The sequence below is a fragment of the Thalassophryne amazonica genome, chromosome 5 (genome assembly GCF_902500255.1).
Source record: "Thalassophryne amazonica chromosome 5, fThaAma1.1, whole genome shotgun sequence".
Taxonomy (NCBI): Eukaryota; Metazoa; Chordata; class Actinopteri; order Batrachoidiformes; family Batrachoididae; genus Thalassophryne; species Thalassophryne amazonica.
Genome location: NC_047107.1, coordinates 69,384,204 through 69,407,147, shown reverse-complemented (window position 1 = coordinate 69,407,147; position 22,944 = coordinate 69,384,204). Strand labels below are relative to the sequence as shown.

The 22,944-nt window shown below is 39.7% G+C and overlaps 1 protein-coding gene across 1 annotated transcript; it reads right to left on the bottom strand.

Annotated features, from left to right (window-relative positions):
• Positions 1-11,631: 11,631 nt before the first annotated feature.
• Positions 11,632-13,483, bottom strand: atoh1a (atonal bHLH transcription factor 1a). The gene is made up of 2 exons (XM_034169469.1): positions 13,259-13,483; positions 11,632-13,161 (listed from the first exon to the last, which is right to left on the bottom strand). Exons 1-2 carry the CDS (start codon positions 13,470-13,472, stop codon positions 12,359-12,361), a joined length of 1,017 nt encoding a protein of 338 aa, XP_034025360.1. The 5' UTR covers positions 13,473-13,483; the 3' UTR covers positions 11,632-12,358.
• Positions 13,484-22,944: the final 9,461 nt, after the last annotated feature.

The window sequence follows — 22,944 nt, the reverse complement described above, 5'->3', positions numbered from 1 at the left end:
GGGCAACACAGAATCACAATAATTGCCGCTACCAGAGACAGGGATAAAAGACTGGTGAGGCTGATGCTACATGCTGAGAATCTGGTCAAGAATAGTCTATAACCCTGCCAAAAACTTCTAAAACATCTCATCCAAATCAAGATCTCAGACTTTGTGGGCTTGGCCTTGAGATGGACTTTGCACCATTATGTGTTCATTTTGTAACTGCTTGCAACTTTGTAACTGTTAAAATGTCTTATGCATTGGGTCACCCCTCTGAGCCTGTTCTGCTTAAGGTTTCTTCCTCAAAAACACCAGAGGGTATTTTTTTTACCTTACAACTGTTGCCTGTGTGCTTGCTTAGGGGGATTGGTAAGGTTAGACCTTACCCGTGTGAAGGGGCTTGAGGCAACTTTGTTTTCATATGGTGTTCTATAAATAAACTGAATTGATTATGCCATAGACAACCAAACATATGGCTGAAAGTGAAGCACAGGGCTTTTGTTATTTATGCAGTACAATCTTCAAATATGCTTTCCACAGGCAGGTTCTATATGCACATACACTAAAACCCTGTGTCCACACAGAGATTTGTTCTTAGTGCTAGCATGTTATTTCAATTGCTGTGAATAAGAACAGAGGGCATGCAGTCTCATGCATCCATCTCCACAAAAAGTGCCACATCCAGCATGTTTTTCAGAGCGTTTGACTTTTTTTTATGAGTGTCTTAAGATGAAAATCCTTAAATGTTTCAGAAAAGTGCCATGATGTAACAGTTTCAGGCAACCAATCAGATGGAGCAAGGCTTCACCCAGTGAAGACAAAGCTGTGAAGAGTGAAGCTTTTGAGGTCTGTGTCAGGAGTTGATATACCACACAAATGTATAACAGTCGACACCCACAAAAAAAAAACCCAAACATCTGTGATTGCAGATTGGACAAATGCTTAATTCCTGCTGAGGGTGAGTACTTTTTATTGCAGTACGTTATATGCTAATTGTTAGCTGTTTATTTTTGAAAACTGGCAGTGTCTAGGTTTGTTAATCAAGGGCCATAACTCTGATAAAATAGGCCCAACTCAAATGATGTAATAATATGCATATTACCAACCTATAACAAGGACTTGTACCATGTTTCATGAAATGTGGTACAATGAAATTCCTACAGTTGTGAGAGAAGTTGATTTCAGAACGCTTACACGCTTTTTGCGAAGGACAGACGGATGGACGGAAATCACCATGACATAATCCTCCTTTGGGCCTTTGGTCAGCGGGGGATAGAGTCTAGATTGTACATTTCCATAGTTATCCCCTACATTTTATTAAACTTTAAATGGAAAACTACATCATACATTTTGTGTTTACAATAAGAATAATATCCAAAGTGAAGGGCTGAATCTAAACCTATATGCAGAGAGGAAGATGGCCATGCAAACGCATCATAAGGATGAAGATGTTACATTTGACCATCTAGTTGAGTTACAGACTTTGATGCAAATCATCAGGTTTTGTTTCATGTTTACATGCATGCAACAAGGTGAATTTATCAGTTTTCACTGAGGTTATGTATGATTCAAAACAAGTGTGCAGGCTCAACATACACATGCATGCACACACAATGAGACACCAATCACTCATCTCTGCACAGTCCCACAGACCTCTCATGTTCCAAGGTGTGAGAAAATTGAAAATCTCCTTGAGCTAAATCACTTCCTAAACTTCCAAAGTTTTCTTTCATGTGTGCAGAGGAAGACAGGGTGATGTTTTCTACCTCACTGAGGAGGAGGGCCGACTGCATACTTGGTAACCTGACACTGTTCGATGTCCAAAAAGGAAGTAGCTTTGCAGTTAAGGTGTTTCTTGGAAGTGGACCCACAAACACACACACACACACACACACACACACACACACACACACACACACACACACACACACACACACACACACACACACACACACACACACACACACACACACAAAATGAGGATGTCCATGGCACGTGTTCAAGCTTATTGCTGTTGTTGCTGTCCATTCGGCTGCTCCCGTGCTTGTTCGGGGTCGCCACAGCAGGTACAACCAGTTCCGCATTGATATTTGGTACAAGTTTTACGCCGGATGGTCAGGCTCATTGCTGTGCAGCTTCAAATTCATCAAATACAGTGCATCCAGAAAGTATTCACAGTGCTTCACTTTTTACACATTTTATGTTACAGTCTTATTCCAAAATTCATTTTTCCCTCAAAATTCTACTCACAACACCCCATAATGACACCATGATTTTTTTTAAACGTTTGCAAATAAAAAAAAAAACTAAGAAATATGTATTCACACCCTTTGCTTAATACCTTGTTGATGCACCTTCAGCAGCAATTACAGCCTCAAGTGTTCTTCAATATGATGCCACAAGCTTGGCGCACCTATCTTCGGGTACTTTTGTCCATTCCTCTTTGCAACACCTCTCAAGCTCCATCAGGTTGGATGGGTAGCGTTGGTGGACAGCCATTTTCAGATCTCTCCAAAAATGTTCAAGTCTCGGCTCTGGCTGGGCCACTCAAGGACATTCACAGAGTTGTCCTGAAGCCACTTCTTTAATGTCTTGGCTGTGTGCTTAGTGTCATTGTCCTGCTGAAAGATGAACCATCGCCCCGTCTGGCATAGCACAGCAGCTGGTGCAATAAGGCGGCATCCATCCACCCCAAACTAGGGAAAGACAATGCAGGTGCTCCTCAACATAGCCTCTAAAGAGCAGATGGATCCCTAGGCCCTGAGGGAGACAATTCAGGCAAAGAACCTTTTCTGAACAGTGTGAAGAGCTGTTATCCAGCCACCACTGCAGCCAAGATGGTGAGCTGTATGCCAAACATCATTCACACCAGTGGAACAAGTCTTCCACACATTCTTGCAGGGCCTTACACTAGAATGGGTGCACCAGGATGTTCATCTTGCTGTGTTCTAATCCTTCAACAAGGCTCTCCAAGAAGCAGAATGGACTTAGGTGGTGCTATCTATGTGGACTAGCCAGTAGAAGACTCCTACTAACTAACCATGTTTCATTTCAACCAGATGATGATGAGGAGGATGAGGAGCCTCGCTTCCACAACAGTAGTTGCAATGATGGACTCGACTGTGGCAGTGACACACATCCTGTCTGACTTTCTGCCTGTGCCACTGTTGTGAGCCTGTTCACATAGCCTGCAAATTTCCAGTACTAGTACCAAACCACAGCCACACACCTGGCAAGGTAACGACGGCAGAGTGGTCCAGTAAGAGGACCACCACTCCCATCTCCTGGCTTCTCATCTTCCTGAGCACCATCAGCCCAGCAGAAAAGGAGCCTCTGCTCATCACTGGTTGGTTGGTTTATTTATTTGTAAAAACCAACACACAAGTTACTGTAGCGTGTGTGTTGGTTGTTACAAATAAATGTGTACTTGTAAATATGTAATTTTTTTCAGCACCAACCAACACTGAACAGAACTGTCAATATATGTGAAGATGTATTATATTTTAGACACAGAATTACACACGTGTACGATACATGCACATAAACTAAACATTTCTACATATCCACACATGATGATCAGACAAACACACACACACACACACACACACACACACACACACACACACAAAACGCTGTGTAACTGATTCCACTGGAGCATTGAGCACTGTGGATAATTGGTAGGACTATTGTGCTGCTCTTCAATAGGCCGGTTACCCAAGAAGCCTCATGTTCGTGTTCATGTACATTTGCTTTGAAGGTGGCGGACACAAAAAGCTGATCCCTGCCCAGAACAAAGCCCCGGGAGACCCTGCTTCACCCACAGACATCTTTCATGGAAAGAAACAGAGATAAATGATCTTCTTCCTTCTCCCAAAACAAGTGTGTGTTTGCTTTGTGTGTCTTTGTATCCAGGTGTGTACGCAGACGTAAAAGATGTGCTGGTCATCGTCTCGGAAACCACAGGATGTATTGTGTCTAAATGGTTCAACACTTATGTAAAGGCTTTCAACAAAAGTACAATAAATAAATGAAAATATGCCTTTGTATGCCTTTTTTCTACAACCCCAATTCCAATGAAGTTGGGACATTGTGTAAAATGTAAATAAAAACAGAATACAATGATTTGCAAATCCTCTTCAACCTATATTCAATTGAATACACCACAAAGACAAGATATTTAATGTTCAAACTGATAAACTTTATTGTTTTTGTACAAATATTTACTCATTTTGAAATGGATGCCTGCAACACGTTTCAAAAAAGCTGGGACAGTGGTATGTTTACCACTGTGTTACATCACCTTTCCTTCAAACAACACTCAATAAGCATTTGGGAACTGAGGACACTAATTTTTGAAGCTTTGTAGGTGGAATTCTTTCCCATTCTTGCTTGATGTACGACTTCAGTTGTTCAACAGTTCGGGGTCTCCATTGTCATATTTTGCGCTTCATAATGCGCCACACATTTTCAATGGGAAAGAGGTCTGGACTGTAGACAGACCAGTCTAGTACCCGCACTCTTTTACTATGAAGTCACGCTGTTGTAATGTGCAGAATGTGGCTTGGCATTGTCTTGCTGAAATAAGCAGTGACGTCCCTGAAAAAGACGTTGCTTGGATGGCAGCATGTGCTGCTCTAAAACCTGGATGTACCTTTCAGCATTGATGGTGCCATCACAGATGTGTAAGTTGCCCATGCCATGGGCACTAACACACCCCCATACCATCAGAGATGCTAGCTTCTGAACTTTGCACTGGTAACAATCTGGATGGTCTTTTTGCTCTTTTTTTCAGAGGACACGACGTCCATGATTTCCAAAAACAATTTGAAATGTGGACACACTTTTCCACTTTGCATCTGTCCATTTCAAATGAGCTCGGGCCAAGAGAAGGCGGCTGGATGTTGTTGATGTATGGCTTTCGCTTTGCATGGTAGAGTTTTAACTTGCACTTGTAGATGTAGTCATGAACTGTGTTAACTGACAATGGTTTTCTGAAGTGTTCCTGAGCCCATGCGGTAAGATCCTTTACACAATGATGTTGGTTTTTAATGCCGTGCTGCCTGAGGGATCAAAGGTCACAGGCGTTCATTGTTGGTTTTCGGCCTTGCAAATTACATGTAGAAAGTTCTCCAGATTCTCTGAATCTTATTATATTATGGACTGTAGATGATGGAATCCCTAAATTCCTTGCAATTGAACGTTGAGTAACATTGTTCTTAAACTGCTGGACTATTTTTTCATGCAGTTGTTCACAAAGTGGTGATCCTCGCCCCATCTTTGCTTGTGAACTGCTGAGCTTTTTGGGAATGCTCCTTTTATACCCAATATGACACTCACCTGTTTCCAGTTAACATGTTCACCTGTGGAATGTTCCAAACAGGTGTTCTTTGAGCATTCATCAACTTTCCCAGTCTTTTCTTGCCACTGTCCCAGTTTTTTTGAAACGTGTTGCAGGCATCCATTTCAAAATGAGCAAATATTTGCACAAAAACAAAAAAGTCTATCAGTTTGAAATTAAATATCTTGACTTGTGGTGTATTCAATTGATTATAGGTTGAAGAGGATTTGCAAATCATTGTATTTTTTTTTATTTACATTTCGCACAATGTCTCAACTGCATTGAATTGGAGTTGTACTTGCAATATAATTTTCCCCCTAAATTTATTCATTTCTCATAACATTATTTTTCAGCTGCAGTTTCCCAGCACAGCAACATTCACAGCTCACTTAACCTTGCTCTAGGTCACAACAGCGGTAGCAATAATGGTGGGCCAAGTGCTTTTTTACTTCGGACTGGCAACTCTAGTCACAAATCCTGTTCTCTTGCCTTCATGCATCTACTGTCTCAAACACTGTCATCATCATCATCATCACTAAAATCGATGCTGTGGCTATTGAAGTAATAAGTTTTAAATGTGAATGACATCACACCAGAGGTAAATGAGAAACATGTTATATTTAACACACAAACAAAGCAGTTTTGGTGTGGCAGACAGTGGTGGGCACAGCTAACCAAAAAAGTAAGCTTCAATAACCACTTATCTGCTAACTGAAATGTTAACTTTTATAATGCTAAACCAATAAACCACTAAAAAATTTAGCAGAAGCTACAGCCAACCACTAACTTTATTCACACCGGTAAACTGTTAGCTACTGACAACCCAGTTTTGAGTTTAAGCACTGCTGACACTTCTGAGTACAATCAAAGGTAATCACAAACAATGAGTCAGAGCTTCTGTCTTTGTGCACCCTGCCCACCGCTGTAAGGAAATGTCATTTACATTCAACATACAGTGGTCGAGATGTGAGGCAGAAGTCCTGAAAAGGAAAGCAGGTTTGACTTATTGTTTTGATTTACAGACCAAATTAATCTGGATGGCTTAACTACATTAATGTCAACGGTGTCATTTTTACAGAGTGAAAATATAATGCATATTTTTTAGTTTTAAAGTAATGCACTAATTCTGAAGGTTTGAGCATGAACACATGCAGATGCCAAAAGGCATTATGGGAAAAGGAGCCTCTGCTCATCACTGGTTGGTTGGTTTATTTATTTGTAAAAACCCAACACACAAGTTACTGTAACGTGTGTGTTGGTTTTTACAAATAAATGTGTTTTTCATTTGTAAAAAATGGCATTTGCAAAACTGCAAATTCTGTTAAGTCTGATTCAGTGCAACAAACAGTGACAGTGATATTTGCATGCTATTCACACTGCCATCCACTAGATGGCAGTATTCTATGCATTTTGACCCATTTTGATCATCTGTGAATTTGAGGCGACCAAACCTTTCCTTGCTTACAAAGGCAACTAAGCTACTGGTTTCCACAACCCTGTCCAACACCCAGTACATGCAAGCACTGAGCAGAGCAAGAACTAATACATCACCCCTGATGAACACCAGCCCTCAGTGGGAAGAAGCCAAAGATTCTGCCAGCTATGATGTCCAGTAACTTATTAGGGATAAAGCAATTCTCAGCATGTCCCACAGTGCAGCCTTGACAGCTGAATCAAATGTACTGCAAAACTCAACATAGGCTACAAAGAGAACAATGTTGATTATTTAATTTGCATTGAATGAATACTTGCAGAACAAAGATGTGGTTGATGGTTGACTTCTTCGGCATGAAGCCAGACTGATCACTGAACTAGGGTACATTTCCCGAAAGCATCATTGCTGACTACATTTGCAACTTAAATGGTTGGAGTTATTCAGCTGGAGCACAACTGTTTCCCAAAACCCTATTTCGAATGGAGGTAACACTCACTCATCTTCAACCACTTACTCCAATTAAGGGTCAAGGAGGGGCTGGAGCCTATCCCAGCAGTCACAGGGTATGAGGCAGGTTACACCCTGGGCAGGAAGCCAGTCTGTTGCTGGGCCACACATAGACAGACACATTCACACCCACACACACCTACGGACAATTTAAAAGATTCCAATCCACCTAACCTGCATGTCTTTGGATGTGGGAGGAAGCCAGAGCACCTGGAGGGAACCCACACAAACATGGGGAGAACATGCAAACTCCACACAGAAAAGCCACAGGTGGGAATCAATCCCATGACCTTCTTGCTATGAGGCAACAGAAAGATATTAGAGCATGGCGACTCCACTGAATTTTGGACGTGATGCAGATTGGCGAACGTCAGAAATCTCTGACTCTCTTTCATTGTCTGTCTGTCTCTCCTGGGCTCTCTGTCTGGCTCTCTTGCTCTCTGTCTGTCTCTGTCTCTCTCACTTGCTCCCTTGCACTGTGTTTGTCTGTCTGTCTGTCTGTCTGACACTCTCTCTCAGTTTAGCTCTCTTGCTATTTGTCTGTCTTTCTATCTCTCTCTTGCTTTGTGTCTGTCTGTCTTCTCTCTCTCTTCCACTCTGTCAAATTGAAATTCAAATTCAAATTGCTTTATCAGCATGATTGTTTTGAGTACAGTGTTACCAAAGCAGTGAAAATAAAAAAGGAGAAAAAACTAAAGAAATAAAATACGGCAGTGTGTGTGTGTGTGTGTGTGTGTGTGTGTGTGTGTGTGTGTGTGTGTGTGTGTGTGTGTGTGTGTGTGTGTGTGTGTGTGTGTGTGTGTGTGTGTGTGTGTGTGTGGACACAACTTTTCTTGAGGTGGATTCCCTCAGATCATGGCACTGTAAGACATATTTTGATGTCGAGGTAGCAGAAGGCCCTTCACTGAGAATTATGGCCAATTTGCTGTTGTTGACGACGGCTCCAAAATTGAGGAAAGTTTTTTTGTAGTTTAGGGAAGAAAGACTATTTAAGTGATCGTATTGTCTCTGTTTCCTTCACTTGCTCTCTTTTCCTTGCTCTCTGCTTCTCTGTCTGTCTCTTGCGTTGTCTGTCCATCTCTCTGTCTTGTTTTCTCTCTCTCTCTCTCTCTCTCTCTCTCTCTCTCTCTCTCTCTCTCTCTCTCTCTCTCTCTCTCTCTCTCTCTCTCTCTGTGTCAGACAGCAGATGGAGACTATGGCCCAGTTCTGCCTTTTGTTCCAGGTCCCCAGAGAGACTGGTGGCTTTTTGGACAGCACACAGGCCGGCTCCCTGTATCTCATACAAAATGCAAGGGCCTCTCTTTTGATTAAAAACACGAGCTGTGGAATGCACATATTCTGAATATGTTTATTATAATGAGCATGACTACACAGGCTTCAAACATGTTGAATGTTTTTCTGAAAGAATCGGTTTTATCACATCGTCTGGAACGTTTTGCAGTTTTTTTCATGCAAACCAGCTTTAATGCATGATGTTATTGTTATAAAAGTAAGTTTAAAAGTGTTGCATGCACACCTGTATTTTTTATGGACCAAGAACTCACAGTTTATTCTGTTTTTGTTGTTCTTATTTTCATGGTCTGATAAGACTACTATCTTTAAACACTGTGTTCTGGGAGGTTGTTCTAGATGGATTATGTTTGATCTCATTGTGTTTTTTGAAATCCTGCATGATGTTTTCCTTCTTCTCACATTCACAGAGGCATCAGTGCATCTCAGGTTCTCTCCAACTCCACTTCAATAATTAATGTGCGAAGTATCAACCTGCTCAGCATCCCACCTGTTGAACACAGTGCCTCCTCTTTTTAACTCCATCACACACAAAAAGCATGCTGTAGACCTCCACAAAATTAAGAAGATTATATGAAGCCTCAACGGCCACAAATGACAACTGAATAGATGTGCCAACCTTTCCCGGTAGACTTGTTTACAAAATGTGTTTTTACTTTAAAGGTTGAATTGATTATAATGGTTTACCATTTATTAAGTTTTTTTCATTTGCATTCTCTGCAATTCTTTTGTTTCATAAATTAATGTGATGCTTTCATATGTGGCAATTTTACATTTTGCTTTTTTCCTGTTGTGTAATTTATTTATATATACGTATACATCTACATAAAGTAAACTGAATTTCTTACAATAGACAAACGTGTTCCTAAAAATGACTAAAACAACCACATTTCTCTTTCACAATCCAAATAAATGTGGATACCATTTGGTTTTTAATTATTTGAAACCAAATGAAATATTTCCCCCTATCAATTTATTGTTTGTGTAAAGTTTCCAACCTTGTTACCTGCCCAGTAACCCAAATAATACAATAAATCGATTATTGTTCTTCTTCTTCTTCTTCTTCTTCTTCTTATTATTATTATTATTATTATTATTATTATTACTACTGCTACTATGACAAATTTAAGGGTCAATAAAGGTCAAAGCAAATCTTTAAGTATGCATTTGTAAAATAATAATAATAATAATAATAATAATAAGAAGAAGAAGAAGAAAATATTATTATCAATAATAATAATAATAATAATAATAATAATAATAATTGTTATTCTTCTTCTTATTATTATTATTATTATTAATAATAATAATAATAATAATAATTGTTATTCTTCTTCTTATTATTATAATAATAATAATAATAATAATAATAATAATAATAATAATAATAATAATAATAATAATAATAATAATAATAATAATGAAGACGAAAAAGAAGAAGAAGAACAACATCCCTACACAGAATTTTAAAGTCTGATGTTTCCACTGTAACCGTTTGAACATGTTTACGGCAACCTGATCTCTCTTCACCGCAAGACGAACTTTCGGCAGATGGCTTTCACATCATATCAGATACACTCCTACCTGCATAAATTGTGTAAATTATTAAACACTCCATCGTCAGTGTATTGTCCATTATTGTGCCTTCAGAAGGCGCGCACGGGGCAGAGTGCTGATTGGTTCAGACAGGTAGTAAACAGGTAGCTTCATCAATAATTATACGAGGTTTGATTTCGGTGTGCCACGCCCTTTTGTCCACCGGGGTGAATGGCTTTTAAACCCTGAATGGACAGAAAGACATTTCCAGCTCGAACACGTTCCGCAGCAGGTGGGGTCGACTGACGTATCGGTGTGCGCGTGTCTGCGTCCACGAGTGCGTTTGTTAAAAGCTGATGGAAAGAGGGAGCATTCTGCAGAAGGAGGTGGTGTGTGTGTGTGTGTGTGCGTGTGTGTGTGTGTGCGTGTGTGTGTGTCCGTCCGTCCACGAGCGAAAGTGTGTTTCCTCTCGAGTCACGTCCTCGGGGACACGGCGGGGACCCGCGAGCGCTCACCAGCTGACAGCGCGTGTTCCACTGAGGACACCCAACACCTCGGCCCGCACGAGCCTGACAACAATAGACTAAATGAACGCGCACTGCCCATTACTGAATGCACATGACAACAGGAAGAAAAAAAAACGGTCCATTAAGATGACTCATACTGGTATCGATAATATTTAATGCAAGATTTTATTTTATTTATTTTTTTTTATTTTTTTGAGGGTTGGAGGTCAAACTGCTTAAGATACTTGGCGCATGCGCCAACAGCATATGGCAAGCGGGGCACATTTCATTATTAGTTGAATATAAATTGTATTTAAAATACTGCGTGAACTATTTTATATATTCGTTTAAATTTAAGGAAGGCAAAGAAGTTTTAAAAGTTCTTACATTATTTTCCCAGTCATGAATATGAAAAATTTGTTTTGCAGAACCTTGTTCAAGTTAATATTGGTCAAATTGCGCATCATAATGCTGAACATGATAGCATTATAACTGCTAACTGTTAGACGTATTTTAAATTAGGCTTTTGGGATGTTGAATATGCAGTCAAGAGATTAAATTCAACCTTAGAGGACTCACAGACTATAATTTGCATGTCAAATATTCATAATTAAAATTGTTATTAATAAAATAAAGTAATTGTATATTTCTATAATAATAATAATAATAATAATAGTTATTATTATTATTGTTGTTATTATTATTTAATAATTTTTTTGTGTATTTTTAAACATTTTTTTTGTGTTTAATAATTTACACAAGTGCTGTTTTGCCTCACAGCAAGAAAGTCATGGTGAATTGGAAACTTTATAATTGTCCAGGTCTCTCTTGCAAAAGAGGTCTCGATCCCAATGGGACTAACCTAGTTAAATAATAATAATAATAATAATAATAATAATAATAATAATAATAATAATAATAATAATAAAAATGCAAAAATAAAATGTGACGGCATTGAAACATTTATGAAAAGATATATGACCACAATATATTAGTTGTAATAATTAATATCTGAAAACATGAGACAGAACAACATAAACGCTTTGGATTTTTTATTCTCAAAAACAAATGAACGTAACAGCAAATGGCAAAAATTATAGCTTTATCTACTGAATTATAAAAAACAATCAAATGAAATGTATCAGCAATAAATACATGTCAATTAATCTCATCCAGTGAAAGCAAAGACACACAAGTCCATGTGAAAATACAAAATACAAAAGGAGGCTTTGCAATAATGGCTACATTAAATAGGCTATTTGTTCGAACTTGGCAGTACTACGCTAAAAACAAAAAAAACAAAAAAAGGTATTGTATGTATGGTTTGAAAACAAATGAGCTCAAGCCTCTGGCTTGTCAAACTTAAAGTGCACATCCTTAACTTAGAAGTTGCAAAAACGAAACAATAATTAAAAAGCAAATAAAACATACATCGCAAATAATCAAAAAAGATTTATAACTATAAAATGGTTTGAACATTACCAAATATACGCAGTTAGGGTATTGGTGGAAGACAGCTTTTTGGTCGGCGTGACGTGGGAGGTACCCGTGGCTGTGCTGCGCGCAACATGGCAGAGGGGTTTTTCCTGTCACTAAAATGATCGGCTACATTGGCAGAACCGAATTAGGCCTATATGTCATATAAAATCACCTTTAGAATATGCAACTGGTGTTAAAACCGAAACTTATTATTCTTCTGAAGAAGCAAAGCTTTGTTAAAAATAAGTTTTAGGAACAGATGATGCTGTTGACACTCGCTGTGAACTAAAAGAGTCTGTTGGTTTGCGCTTCTTGGTGATGATGGTGATGATGATGATGGTGGTGATGATGATGGCTGGGCAGCTTCAGGTCCGTCAGCTCATCTTCCTCGCTGAGCTCCAGCGCCATTTCATCTGAGTCACTGAAGTGGGAGCGTGGGGAAAACTCCCCGTCGCTCCGTGGGGACCCTTTTATCCCAGCTGCGATCGAGCCGGTCGCGCACGCGGAGGAGGAGGATGAGGATGAGGAGGAAGGCGAACACATCCCTTCTTCCACTATGGCGTTCAAGGAGGAGCGGAAAGACCCCCCGCTGTTGCTCACATCTGAAACCGGCACCGAGGAGGAGGAAGAGGAGGAGAGCAGAACGTCACAGTTTGAGGAGCTGGCAGAGGTGTCGGTGCTGACATCAGAGGAGGAGCAGGAGGAGACCGGGCCCTGGAGCAGCTCCGCCAGGGCGTTGATGTAAATCTGCGCCATCTGTAAGGTTTCGTACTTGGAGAGCTTCTTGTCGTTGTCGAACGCTGGAATGACGCTGCGCAGCTCGTCGAACGCGTGGTTCAGCCCGTGCATCCGCCTCCTCTCGCGCGCGTTGGCGGCCACGCGCCTCTGCCTCTGGATGCCTGTGACGGGTTTAGTGGACGAGGCTCTCTGCCGCGTAGCCGCCTCCTCCACGCTCCTGCTGGTTTTTAGACGGCACAGGTCCCTGACTTTGACAGAGGACGAGGAGTAGGAGGAGGAGGAGGTGCTCCTGGGAGGCTTTCTGCAGCTGGGAGGACTGGAGTGGCACGAGGAGCCCGGAGAGCCACTCTCTGAAAGAAGCAGCGTTATACATTCAAAAAATAAATAAATAAAAACGAAAAAAAGTCGCTGAAAATGTTTTGCTAAGCTCAAAGCAGGTGTTCTCACCGTGGTAGGACCTCGTGCTGGAGCACGGTGAGTGACGCAGGTAGTCCGGTGAGGTGTCGCGTGCCGCGCAGGTGTCAGAAGGCGGCACCGGAGCGAGCCAAGCGCGTGGGTCACTGCCGCCGTCCACGAGCGCCACATGAGCTTCGAAGTGGGGCTCGTGGAGCTGCTGCTGCCCGCCCCGCGAGCCCGCTCCATCGCTCCAGTCTTCTCCCATTAGAGCATCCATGTTAAACTCTCCAAACACACAGAGGCTTGACGAGTTTGGGGTATTTTTTTTTTCTTTTTTTTTCCTCTGAAGTTTACTGTGTTCACAGTATACGGATGTGTCGCGTGCGGGACTCCTTCTCTGGTGTCTCGAGGCGCGACGTCGGTTTAAAAAGTGGCACGCGTCCGTTGCCCCCCTCCTCGCGCTGGTCGCGTGTTAACGTCCAATGAGAAGTCTCCTTAAAGCCCGAGAGGGCTGATTATGCCCCCCACACCCGGAGTGTTTATATGATTACCGCCCGATTTAAGGAATGTACGCGCGAGGGGACGTAAGAGGACACTCCCACAGGACGCACGCGGGGATGTGACGGTAAGAGAGAGAGAGAGAGAGAGAGACAACAGTTGGTCAGAGAGAGAGAGAGAGAGAGAGAGAGAGAGAGAGAGAGAGAGAGAGAGAGAGAGAGATTTACACCTTTATTTACTGTAGAATATTATTAATTGTCTGTACATCTTAATTTTTATTTGACAATGAATAGTATGTTTCCCATGTCAATAAAGCCCCACTAAAATTGAGAGGAGACAACACACACACACACACACACACACACACACACACACACACACACACACACACACACACACACACACACACACACACACACACACACACACACTTCAAGGTCTGCCACATTGGATCAGTCGTTGCAAAATGAAAAGTTTTCAATTAATAAAACAATCCGGTTGTCATATAATTATATATAATGTATGTAATGTGTAATTTGTCTCATTTGATTTTGAAACTTTTAAATGACCTGTTTTCCGTGCTGTTTGTGTTGGCGGGATTAAAACTTCTTAAAACTTCTTTAAACTCGGTGAAAGTGGAGGAAATTATGAACTTTTGAAGCAGATCCGATTAAGGAGGCGGATCAAGCTTGTTTTTATTTAAGTCTTACATCAACATTGCGAGATTGAGCATTTTTTTATTTTCTCAAGAGATAGTAATGCAGATTGTTTTATTTATTTATTTAAATAACAATCGTGCTACAGACGAACTACTGAAAACAACTTCATTGGAAAGAGGTAAATAATTCGGCTTGTATTACTCATATCTAAAAACAGAAGTACCGTTTTAGTTTTTGACAGTTTTATTAAATTTCCGTACATTGCCAAAACTGCATAAATAATCGAAATTGAGAGAGAGAGAGAGAGAGAGGAGAGAGAGAGAGAGAGGAGAGAGATGAGAGAGAGAGAGAGAGAGAGAGAGAGAGAGAGAGAGAGGTGGAGGTCTGTGCGGCTTCATTTCAGGTTCGTTCAGGTTCATCTCCAATTTCCATTTTTCTTTTGCACCGGGGTCTGAAAATTTCTGATCCGGTCTCGGAACGCCCTGTCGGCAAAGAAAGAAAGAAAAAAGTATCAAGGGAAGAGAAACATGAGCAGGGGGCTCGCGCACGGTGTCGCCGTCCCGACACGAGTTGGATGTGGCGCGAGGCTGAAAAGCTGCACGCGGACAGACCCACTCGAGAAGAGACGAATCATAGGTGCTTAACCCGTGACTGGCAGGAATGTATTTTTTTTTATTATTGATGAGGAAGTGTATGACAAAGTGTCAGATTGTTTTAACTCTTATTTTACATCTGTAGCATCCAAGCTGGTTGAGAAACTTCCAGTTGCTGTTGGCAAATATGGTTGTAAGTTGTTTTTATTCTGCTAAAGGTGTTCACCCAAATAAGTTTTGTTTTTTAGAGGTTTCTGCAGATGAAGTGTACAAGATCCTGTCAACTCTAAATTCCAGCAAGGCTACCGGTTTAGACCAGCTGTCCCCAAAGTTTATTAAAGATTGTGCCATGCTCATTTCATCACCCCAAGCATGCACGTATTCTGAATCTGTCCATTGCTTCCGGGGTCATTCCTGATCTAAAATCAGCAAGGGTGATTCCCCTTTATAAGAAGGCAAGTAAGACGGATCCTGACAGACCTGTTTCAATTCTCAGTACCATCTCTAAATTGTTTGAGAGTTGTGTTTGACCAGTTGCACAAGTATCGCACTGATAATGAACTCTTATACAAGTATCAATCAGGTTTTTGATCAAAATTTTCGACTGACACCTGTCTTGTCCACCTATTGGATTTTATCAGGCAGGAACAGGACAAAGGGGTGTTGTGATGGTGTTGCTGGACCGCCAAAAAGCTTTTGATATGGTGGACCATAGCAGATTAATCGAGTCCTGAGGTAATAGAACATAGATTATCAAGGGAGTTGGAATCTATCAGGGAATGGATGATCGACAATAAATTATCCCTACATTTAGGAAAAACGGAGTCTATACTCTTTGCCTCAAAGAGAAGACTCAGAAAAACTAAAACCATTCAGGTGCAATGTGATGGCAACATGCTTGCAAGTCGTTCGTATGTTAAATATCTGGGCCTTTTTTGGGACCAATCTCTGGATGGAGATCTGATAATGTACAATACAATCAGGAAGTCCAATGTAAAATTGAAGTTTCTGTATCGGCAGGCTAAGCACATTAGCCAAGAAACTAAAAGACCATTGGTCTCGGAAATTATTTAGAGTCACTATGACTATGCATGCACCAGAATACTCATGTATTCTGGGCTAACTAAAAGATGCAAAGACAGATTACAGGTTTCCCAGAACAAAATTGTTTGTTTTCTTTTGGATGCACCGGCCACAATGCATGTTGGTGCTGCTGAGTTCAATCAGGTCAAAATGCAGTCCACAGGCGCATTGCCCAGCTCAAGCTGAACCTTGTTTTTAAAATTATTCTTGGTATGGCCCCCAGTTATTTTTCATATCAGGTCAGCTTGGTTCAAAATTTACATTCCATCAGTACTTGATCATGTGCCTCTTCCCTGCAGATTCCTCACGTCAAGGCATTCGGCAAATCTTCCTTTGTATACACCTCCATTACTGCATTTAATAGCCTTCCAAGCAGTATAAAGACTCAGACCACTCTTGATCATTTTAAATCAGCTGTTAAATGTGATTTTTTTTTTTTTTTTTAAGGGAATTGACTCACCAGGAGCAAAACACTTTTATGTATTTTTTAGCAAAGTCAGTTCCAGTTTTTCCTTTTTGGTTTAGTTCTCTTTCTCTTTTAGTCATTCTAATTGAGACCAGTCATTCTGTTGTTTAGTTTTCTATTTTATCTTTTTTGTTTTTGTTTTAGTATCCTATCTTTTTTGTTTTTCTCACCTATCTTTTATCATTATTTGTCATAATTATTATTTGTTTATTATACTTATTTATTATTCTATTTATTATTGATATTATTATTATAGATATTTTCATAATTACATTTGTATTATTATTTCTCTATTATTATTTATTTGTTCATTTTTTTAATTGTTAGCATTACAAACAATGTACCCATAACCATGATTGTCTGTTGAGTTGTGACCACATTGGAAATAAACATTTATGCTTTCATGTGTTATCCTGATTTATAATGTCATATTTACATGTTGCGTGTTTGTATGTATTGTCTGCCGAATAAACAAATCAAATCAAATCAAGACCAACAACAGGCTAATTAATGGGCGGAAATAATCTATTTACCTAATTACCAGGTGGATCAGAATGCCACAGTCAGTACCCAATGTGTAAAAGGAACAATAATGAGAGCTTTATCTGTCAGTGGCTGTTCTCTGCTGCCACAGGAACCCAAAAACAAATACAGATTGTATGGAAGGCAAAAGTCTTTTTTAACTCAAGTGCAAGGAAACACTTGCAATAAGACTGAATGTCTTGTAATAAAGACATAAAACACAGAACTCAAGAAACCCACAAGTGAAACAAAATAGATGTGTACTTACAGCTTTTTAAAAAGATGAAAATGAAAATGTAAGTTAAGAACAATTTCTTTCTTGAATCAAAATCGACTTCAGTCCATTTTGGTAGGATTCTAAAATCAACTTGCTAATACTTGAAAATTGTAGGAAAAGAAACAATCCATATTATTGGGCATATTACTGTGTTATTTATGATTTTAAATAATTAGTCAGTTTGATTTCTGCACTTTCAAATAACTGGTTATACATCATAGATACATTAAACAAAATAAATAATTGAGAAACACCTGAAGGCCATTTAACAGATTTTATTTATTAGTAAAGTAATGTATTTGATGAAAGTGTTTGATAACTTTGTGAGCATGCAGGTTCACATGGATAAGAACACGAGAGAGCTATGAGATTATTCTCAAATATTTAACTTATTTTGTTTGCAAATGAACTCTTATGGACATTACACAAACTTGAAGCCATTTTAATGAAATTTATTCTCATTTTCAGCAATGTCCCTTCAGTGCCTTCAATGTTGGTTCAATGCTGCAGTTACAATACAGACAAATATTAGTTTATTAAAAATAGGAGGTGCTGGAATATTGGTGCTGCAGCTGTTCTTCAAAAGCATTAAACAATTATTATGTCCCTTCAGATATTTAGTGCACGTACTGTGTACAGTGTCAAGCATGCACAAGATAATTTCTGATACATACTCCAGTCAAAAGCAAGATGTTCCATTCACATACGTAAACTGAGTTCAGTTCTATTCATTTAGATGGTGCCAAATCACAAAGCAAGTCATTTCAAAGATATGCATAAAGTGACATTTTACTGCAAATTCCTTCATGGACGTGAAAAATTGTGCCATGCATGCATTTCATGTTTGGGTTAATTTTTTTTTCTATATGCAAGCAGTTTAGCTGTTGTTTTTCTTCAGTAATTTTGGACATTTTATCAAATATTCCAATGATCTAAAATTGGTTCTGCTGCATTTATTCCTAAACATACATTTTAAAATCAGCAGTGCCAATAATGCTCAAGTAGCTCTGCTAAAAAATAACAATAATAATAAAAAAAATCCACAACTCTCACATCCTCCACAACCCCCAGATCCCCCAACCCACTTCACCCAACATTTTGTGTCCCTGTCATGAAATTAATTCATGCCCCCGTTACGAAAAGCACCCCATTTTCGTACCCCATCACCAACTCATACATTAATGTACTTTTTGTGACCCAGTCTCACGAACTGCTGTGAGACTGGGTTGGTCCCTCCTGCATGCTTACTTTTTGGAACTTGCACACTTTAGTGTCAAGAGTGTTGTGTGGGCTGCTGAAGAGGAGGTACTGCTGGCCCACCACCACCAGAGGGCACCCTGCCTGGAGTGCGGGCTCCAGGCACCAGAGGGCGCTGCCGCCTCACAGGAGCAGCCGGGGTGACAGCTGACACTCTCATCTGATCTGCATCGGTATATCAGCAAGACGTCATCTCCACCTCTTTGCCGAGATATCGTTCTACCTGAAAGGTAATATCCTCAGACTGACTGCTTGATAGAAAGCCTTTTTGTTGTGATTTTTGTGAGTGATAACAGACTTTTTCTCCAACGAGAGGTGGAGGTAGCTTCCCTGCCGTGCAGATTGCTGGGTGCAGACGCACCCACGTTTAATTGTGTTTTTGTTCCTCGCCAGCAGTACCAGGTCCGACACGCGGAGGCAGTGGCCACCTGGGAGTTCGGGACTTGGCGGCTCCAGTATTCCCGGGGTCTGGTGGCGGAGGAAATCGTGTGGTTCCGGTTCTGCTTTGGACAGGCGTCTCCTATCTTCGAGCCTGCCCACACGACACCTTGTAATTTGACCTTTGATCTATTGTGTAATCTGTTGTGTTTGTTGTGCACGTTCGCAACAGTAAAGTGTTGTTATTTGACCTATTCTATTGTCCGTTCATTTGCGCCCCCTGTTGTGGGTCCGTGTACTTACACTTTCCCAACAAAGAGGTGACTACGAACTTGGTTCTTTATTTAATTTTAAGATTACGTTTTCATTGTCATGGTAACACTTATCAACTGCAACTGAATGAACATTCAGTCTTCATCACTGTCATCATGATTTTATCATGATGTTAATAGTTATGAGCATCTTAATCATTATGAGTTTTAAGGCTTTATACTATGTGCTGTTTTTGTGGGGCAGGGGATCCACATGTTGATGATCCTTTTCTAACACAATTCCAGCTCCAGAAGGATGGGCTACGGCAGCCTTGAACCTGGAATATTCAGCCCAGTTTCATGGCAGTTTAATCTATGGGTTAGTGACATCGTCATGAAAATGGGGTGCTTTCTGTGATGGGAGCACAAATTCATTTTGTGATGGGGGCACAAAATACAGGGTGACGGGGGGAGGGGGAGTCTGGGGGGTTATGGTTAGGGGAAGGGAGACATGTTATGGTTAGAGTTAGGAGAAAAGGGTGGTTTATAAATAGTAAAATAAATTCAAAAAAATGTTTCACAAAAAGTGCTCCATTTTCTTGAATGGGGCATGAAAAAAGAGTGAGAACTGAGAAGTAAGCAGGCTGTCTGTTTGTGGCCCACGGCTCTCACACAACAGGAACTTAAGTCAAGTCTGAGACCATGAGTTGGTGCTGCACTTTGCCACATCCACATCCACAACACCACACCACAACATGGAACTACCCAGGCAAACAACCGGCCCATTCCCACATCTGTAACCACATGGCCAAAATGTCGTACCTGCCTTCTGTGATGCTGGCACACATAAAAGCACACAATATCATGAAAGAGCCACACATTTTATTTGGGTGATTTAAACATCCTCCTACCAAACTCTCATAGTGACCATGAATAACAGCCATGTATAAACGTCTGACATGTACCAATCAAAATCACTGTATGGACACTTCAGACAGGGGTGGATTGACCATTGAGAGTACCGGGATTTTTCCCGGTGGACCGATCAATAAATGGGCCAATGGCTGCTCGTTTTTTTCATGGTAACTTTCCCAGCCTGCAAGATTTTGTTCATAGGATACTTCTGGCATTATGTACAAGTCTCAGGCAATTAGAAAGTCAAAACTCAATAATGCATAAAGGGGTAGAGCATGCGTGGTCCTACGTGTGACAAAAGATGCCCGAACATACCTCTTTATGAAGTCTGAACCATCTAACCTAGGTTCGGGTGTTTTCATATTTTTGGGGACTCATGGTGGTTCTCCTAACCAGTGTTGTATAAAGTACCAGAAAATCACACTTTAGTAAAAGTATAGATACCCATTAAAAAAAATGACTTTGGTAGAAGTTCACGTCACCGATTGAAATGCTACTCAAGTAAAAGTCTTAAAGTATCTAGTATTTATTGTACTTAAGTATGACAAGTAATGTACAACTAAATGTACTCAAGTATTGAAAGTAAAAGTACAAGTAAATGTTAATAATCAAAAACAGACTGATTTTTTTTATATTACAAAGTTCATCTGGGCTTGTAAATAACTGGTAGTATTAGTCAAAATACTGAAAATTGTGCACAACTGGTAGTATTAGTCAAAATACTGAAAATTGTGCACATCACACAAAAACACTTCAGAAACAAGGTTTCATAACCTAAACGAGAGTAGGCTACTCACAGGAGTTCACAGGAAACAGTTATTTATTTGTATATGTATTTATTTATTTTCATTGTTACATTTTTTTTTATCTTTTCTGTTGTGTTTTGTTTCATTAGGTTCTTTTGTCTCTTTCTCAAAAATTGTATTGTAACATTATTAGTCTATTATTATTGACTATTATTGTCTATTATGTAGACTATTATTGTTGTTGCTATTATTATTAATATATGAATAAAAATAAATTAAAAAATTACTATTACGACAACGAATGCTGAGCCATTATTTATACAGAAAACACAAACATGCTAACTTTAACATTGAAAACGCCATAGACACGCTAACGCGTTAGCATCGGTCCCGTTTTTAAGTTATAAAATACATCTATCAAATGTTTCAGAAGACCATAACAGGTCGGTTTAACATAAAAATATTAAATAATACTCACAGACATATGCTCTTCAGGGTTTTAGCAGGGAAAAATTAGGATAAAGCGAAATGAAACAATGAATCCACGAATCATAGATCAAAGCAGTGCTGCGATCTGCGAATCACTGCTTCGATTGGTTCAAGGTTCAAAGCAAAGCCGCGCTGCACTAAAGTTGATTACAGACCCACTGCAGGTCTATAATCAATTTAGAGAAATGATAATTTTCCTGACAAACACCCCCCCAAGTGCGCAACTGAAAAAAAGCCTACCGGACATGCTTCATGACAATCGGCTTGACTTCGTTGCAGTCACTAGTAATCAGTGGTGTCTCTGGGTGAAAACAGGACTTTATTCATGTGTGTGTGTGTTTTTTTTTTTTGTAACGAGTAACGGCATGGAGCATAGAAAATGTATGTATTTAAGTATGCAATTAAGGTCAGAAATGTAGTGAAGTATAAGTGAAAGTAAGCTGAATTAAAAAACTCAAATAATGTACAAAGTCTCCCAAAACGTACTTAAGTACAGTAGTGAAGTATTTTTACTTCGTTACTATACAATCAATCAATCAATCAATTTTATTTATATAGCACCAAATCACAACAAACAGTTGCCCCAAGGCACTTTATATTGTAAGGCAAGGCCATACAATAATTACGTAAAAACCCCAACGGTCAAAACGACCCCCTAGAGGAAATAAATGCATGAATTAGTTTTTCAGCATCACTCTGAGACAAGACCTTTCTAATTTTAGAGATATTGCGTAAATGCAAAAAAGCAGTCCTACATATTTGTTTAATATGCGCTTTGAATGACATATCCTAATCAAAATATGACTCCAAGATTTCTGACAGTATTACTAGAGGTCAGGGTAATGCCATCCAGAGTAAGGATCTGGTTAGACACCATGTTTCTAAGATTTGTGGGGCCAAGTACAATAACTTCAGTTTTATCTGAGTTTAAAAGCAGGAAATTAGAGGTCATCCATGTCTTTATGTCTGTAAGACAATCCTGCAGTTTAGCTAATTGGTGTGTGTCCTCTGGCTTCATGGATAGATAAAGCTGGGTATCATCTGCGTAACAATGAAAATTTAAGCAATGCCGTCTAATAATACTGCCTAAGGGAAGCATGTATAAAGTGAATAAAATTGGTCCTAGCACAGAACCTTGTGGAACTCCATAATTAACCTTAGTCTGTGAAGAAGATTCCCCATTACATAACAAATTGTAATCTATTAGATAAATATGATTCAAACCACCGCAGCGCAGTGCCTTTAATACCTATGGCATGCTCTAATCTCTGTAATAAATTTTATGGTCAACAGTATCAAAAGCAGCACTGAGGTCTAACAGAACAAGCACAGAGATGAGTCCACTGTCTGAGGCCATAAGAAGATCATTTGTAACCTTCACTAATGCTTTTTCTGTACTATGATGAATTCTAAAACCTGACCTGAAACTCTTCAAATAGACCATTCCTCTGCAGATGATCAGTTAGCTGTTTTACAACTACCCTTTCAAGAATTTTTGAGAGAAAAGGAAGGTTGGAGATTGGCCTATAATTAGCTAAGATAGTTGGGTCAAGTGATGGCTTTTTAAGTAATGGTTTAATTACTGCCACCTTAAAGCCTGTGG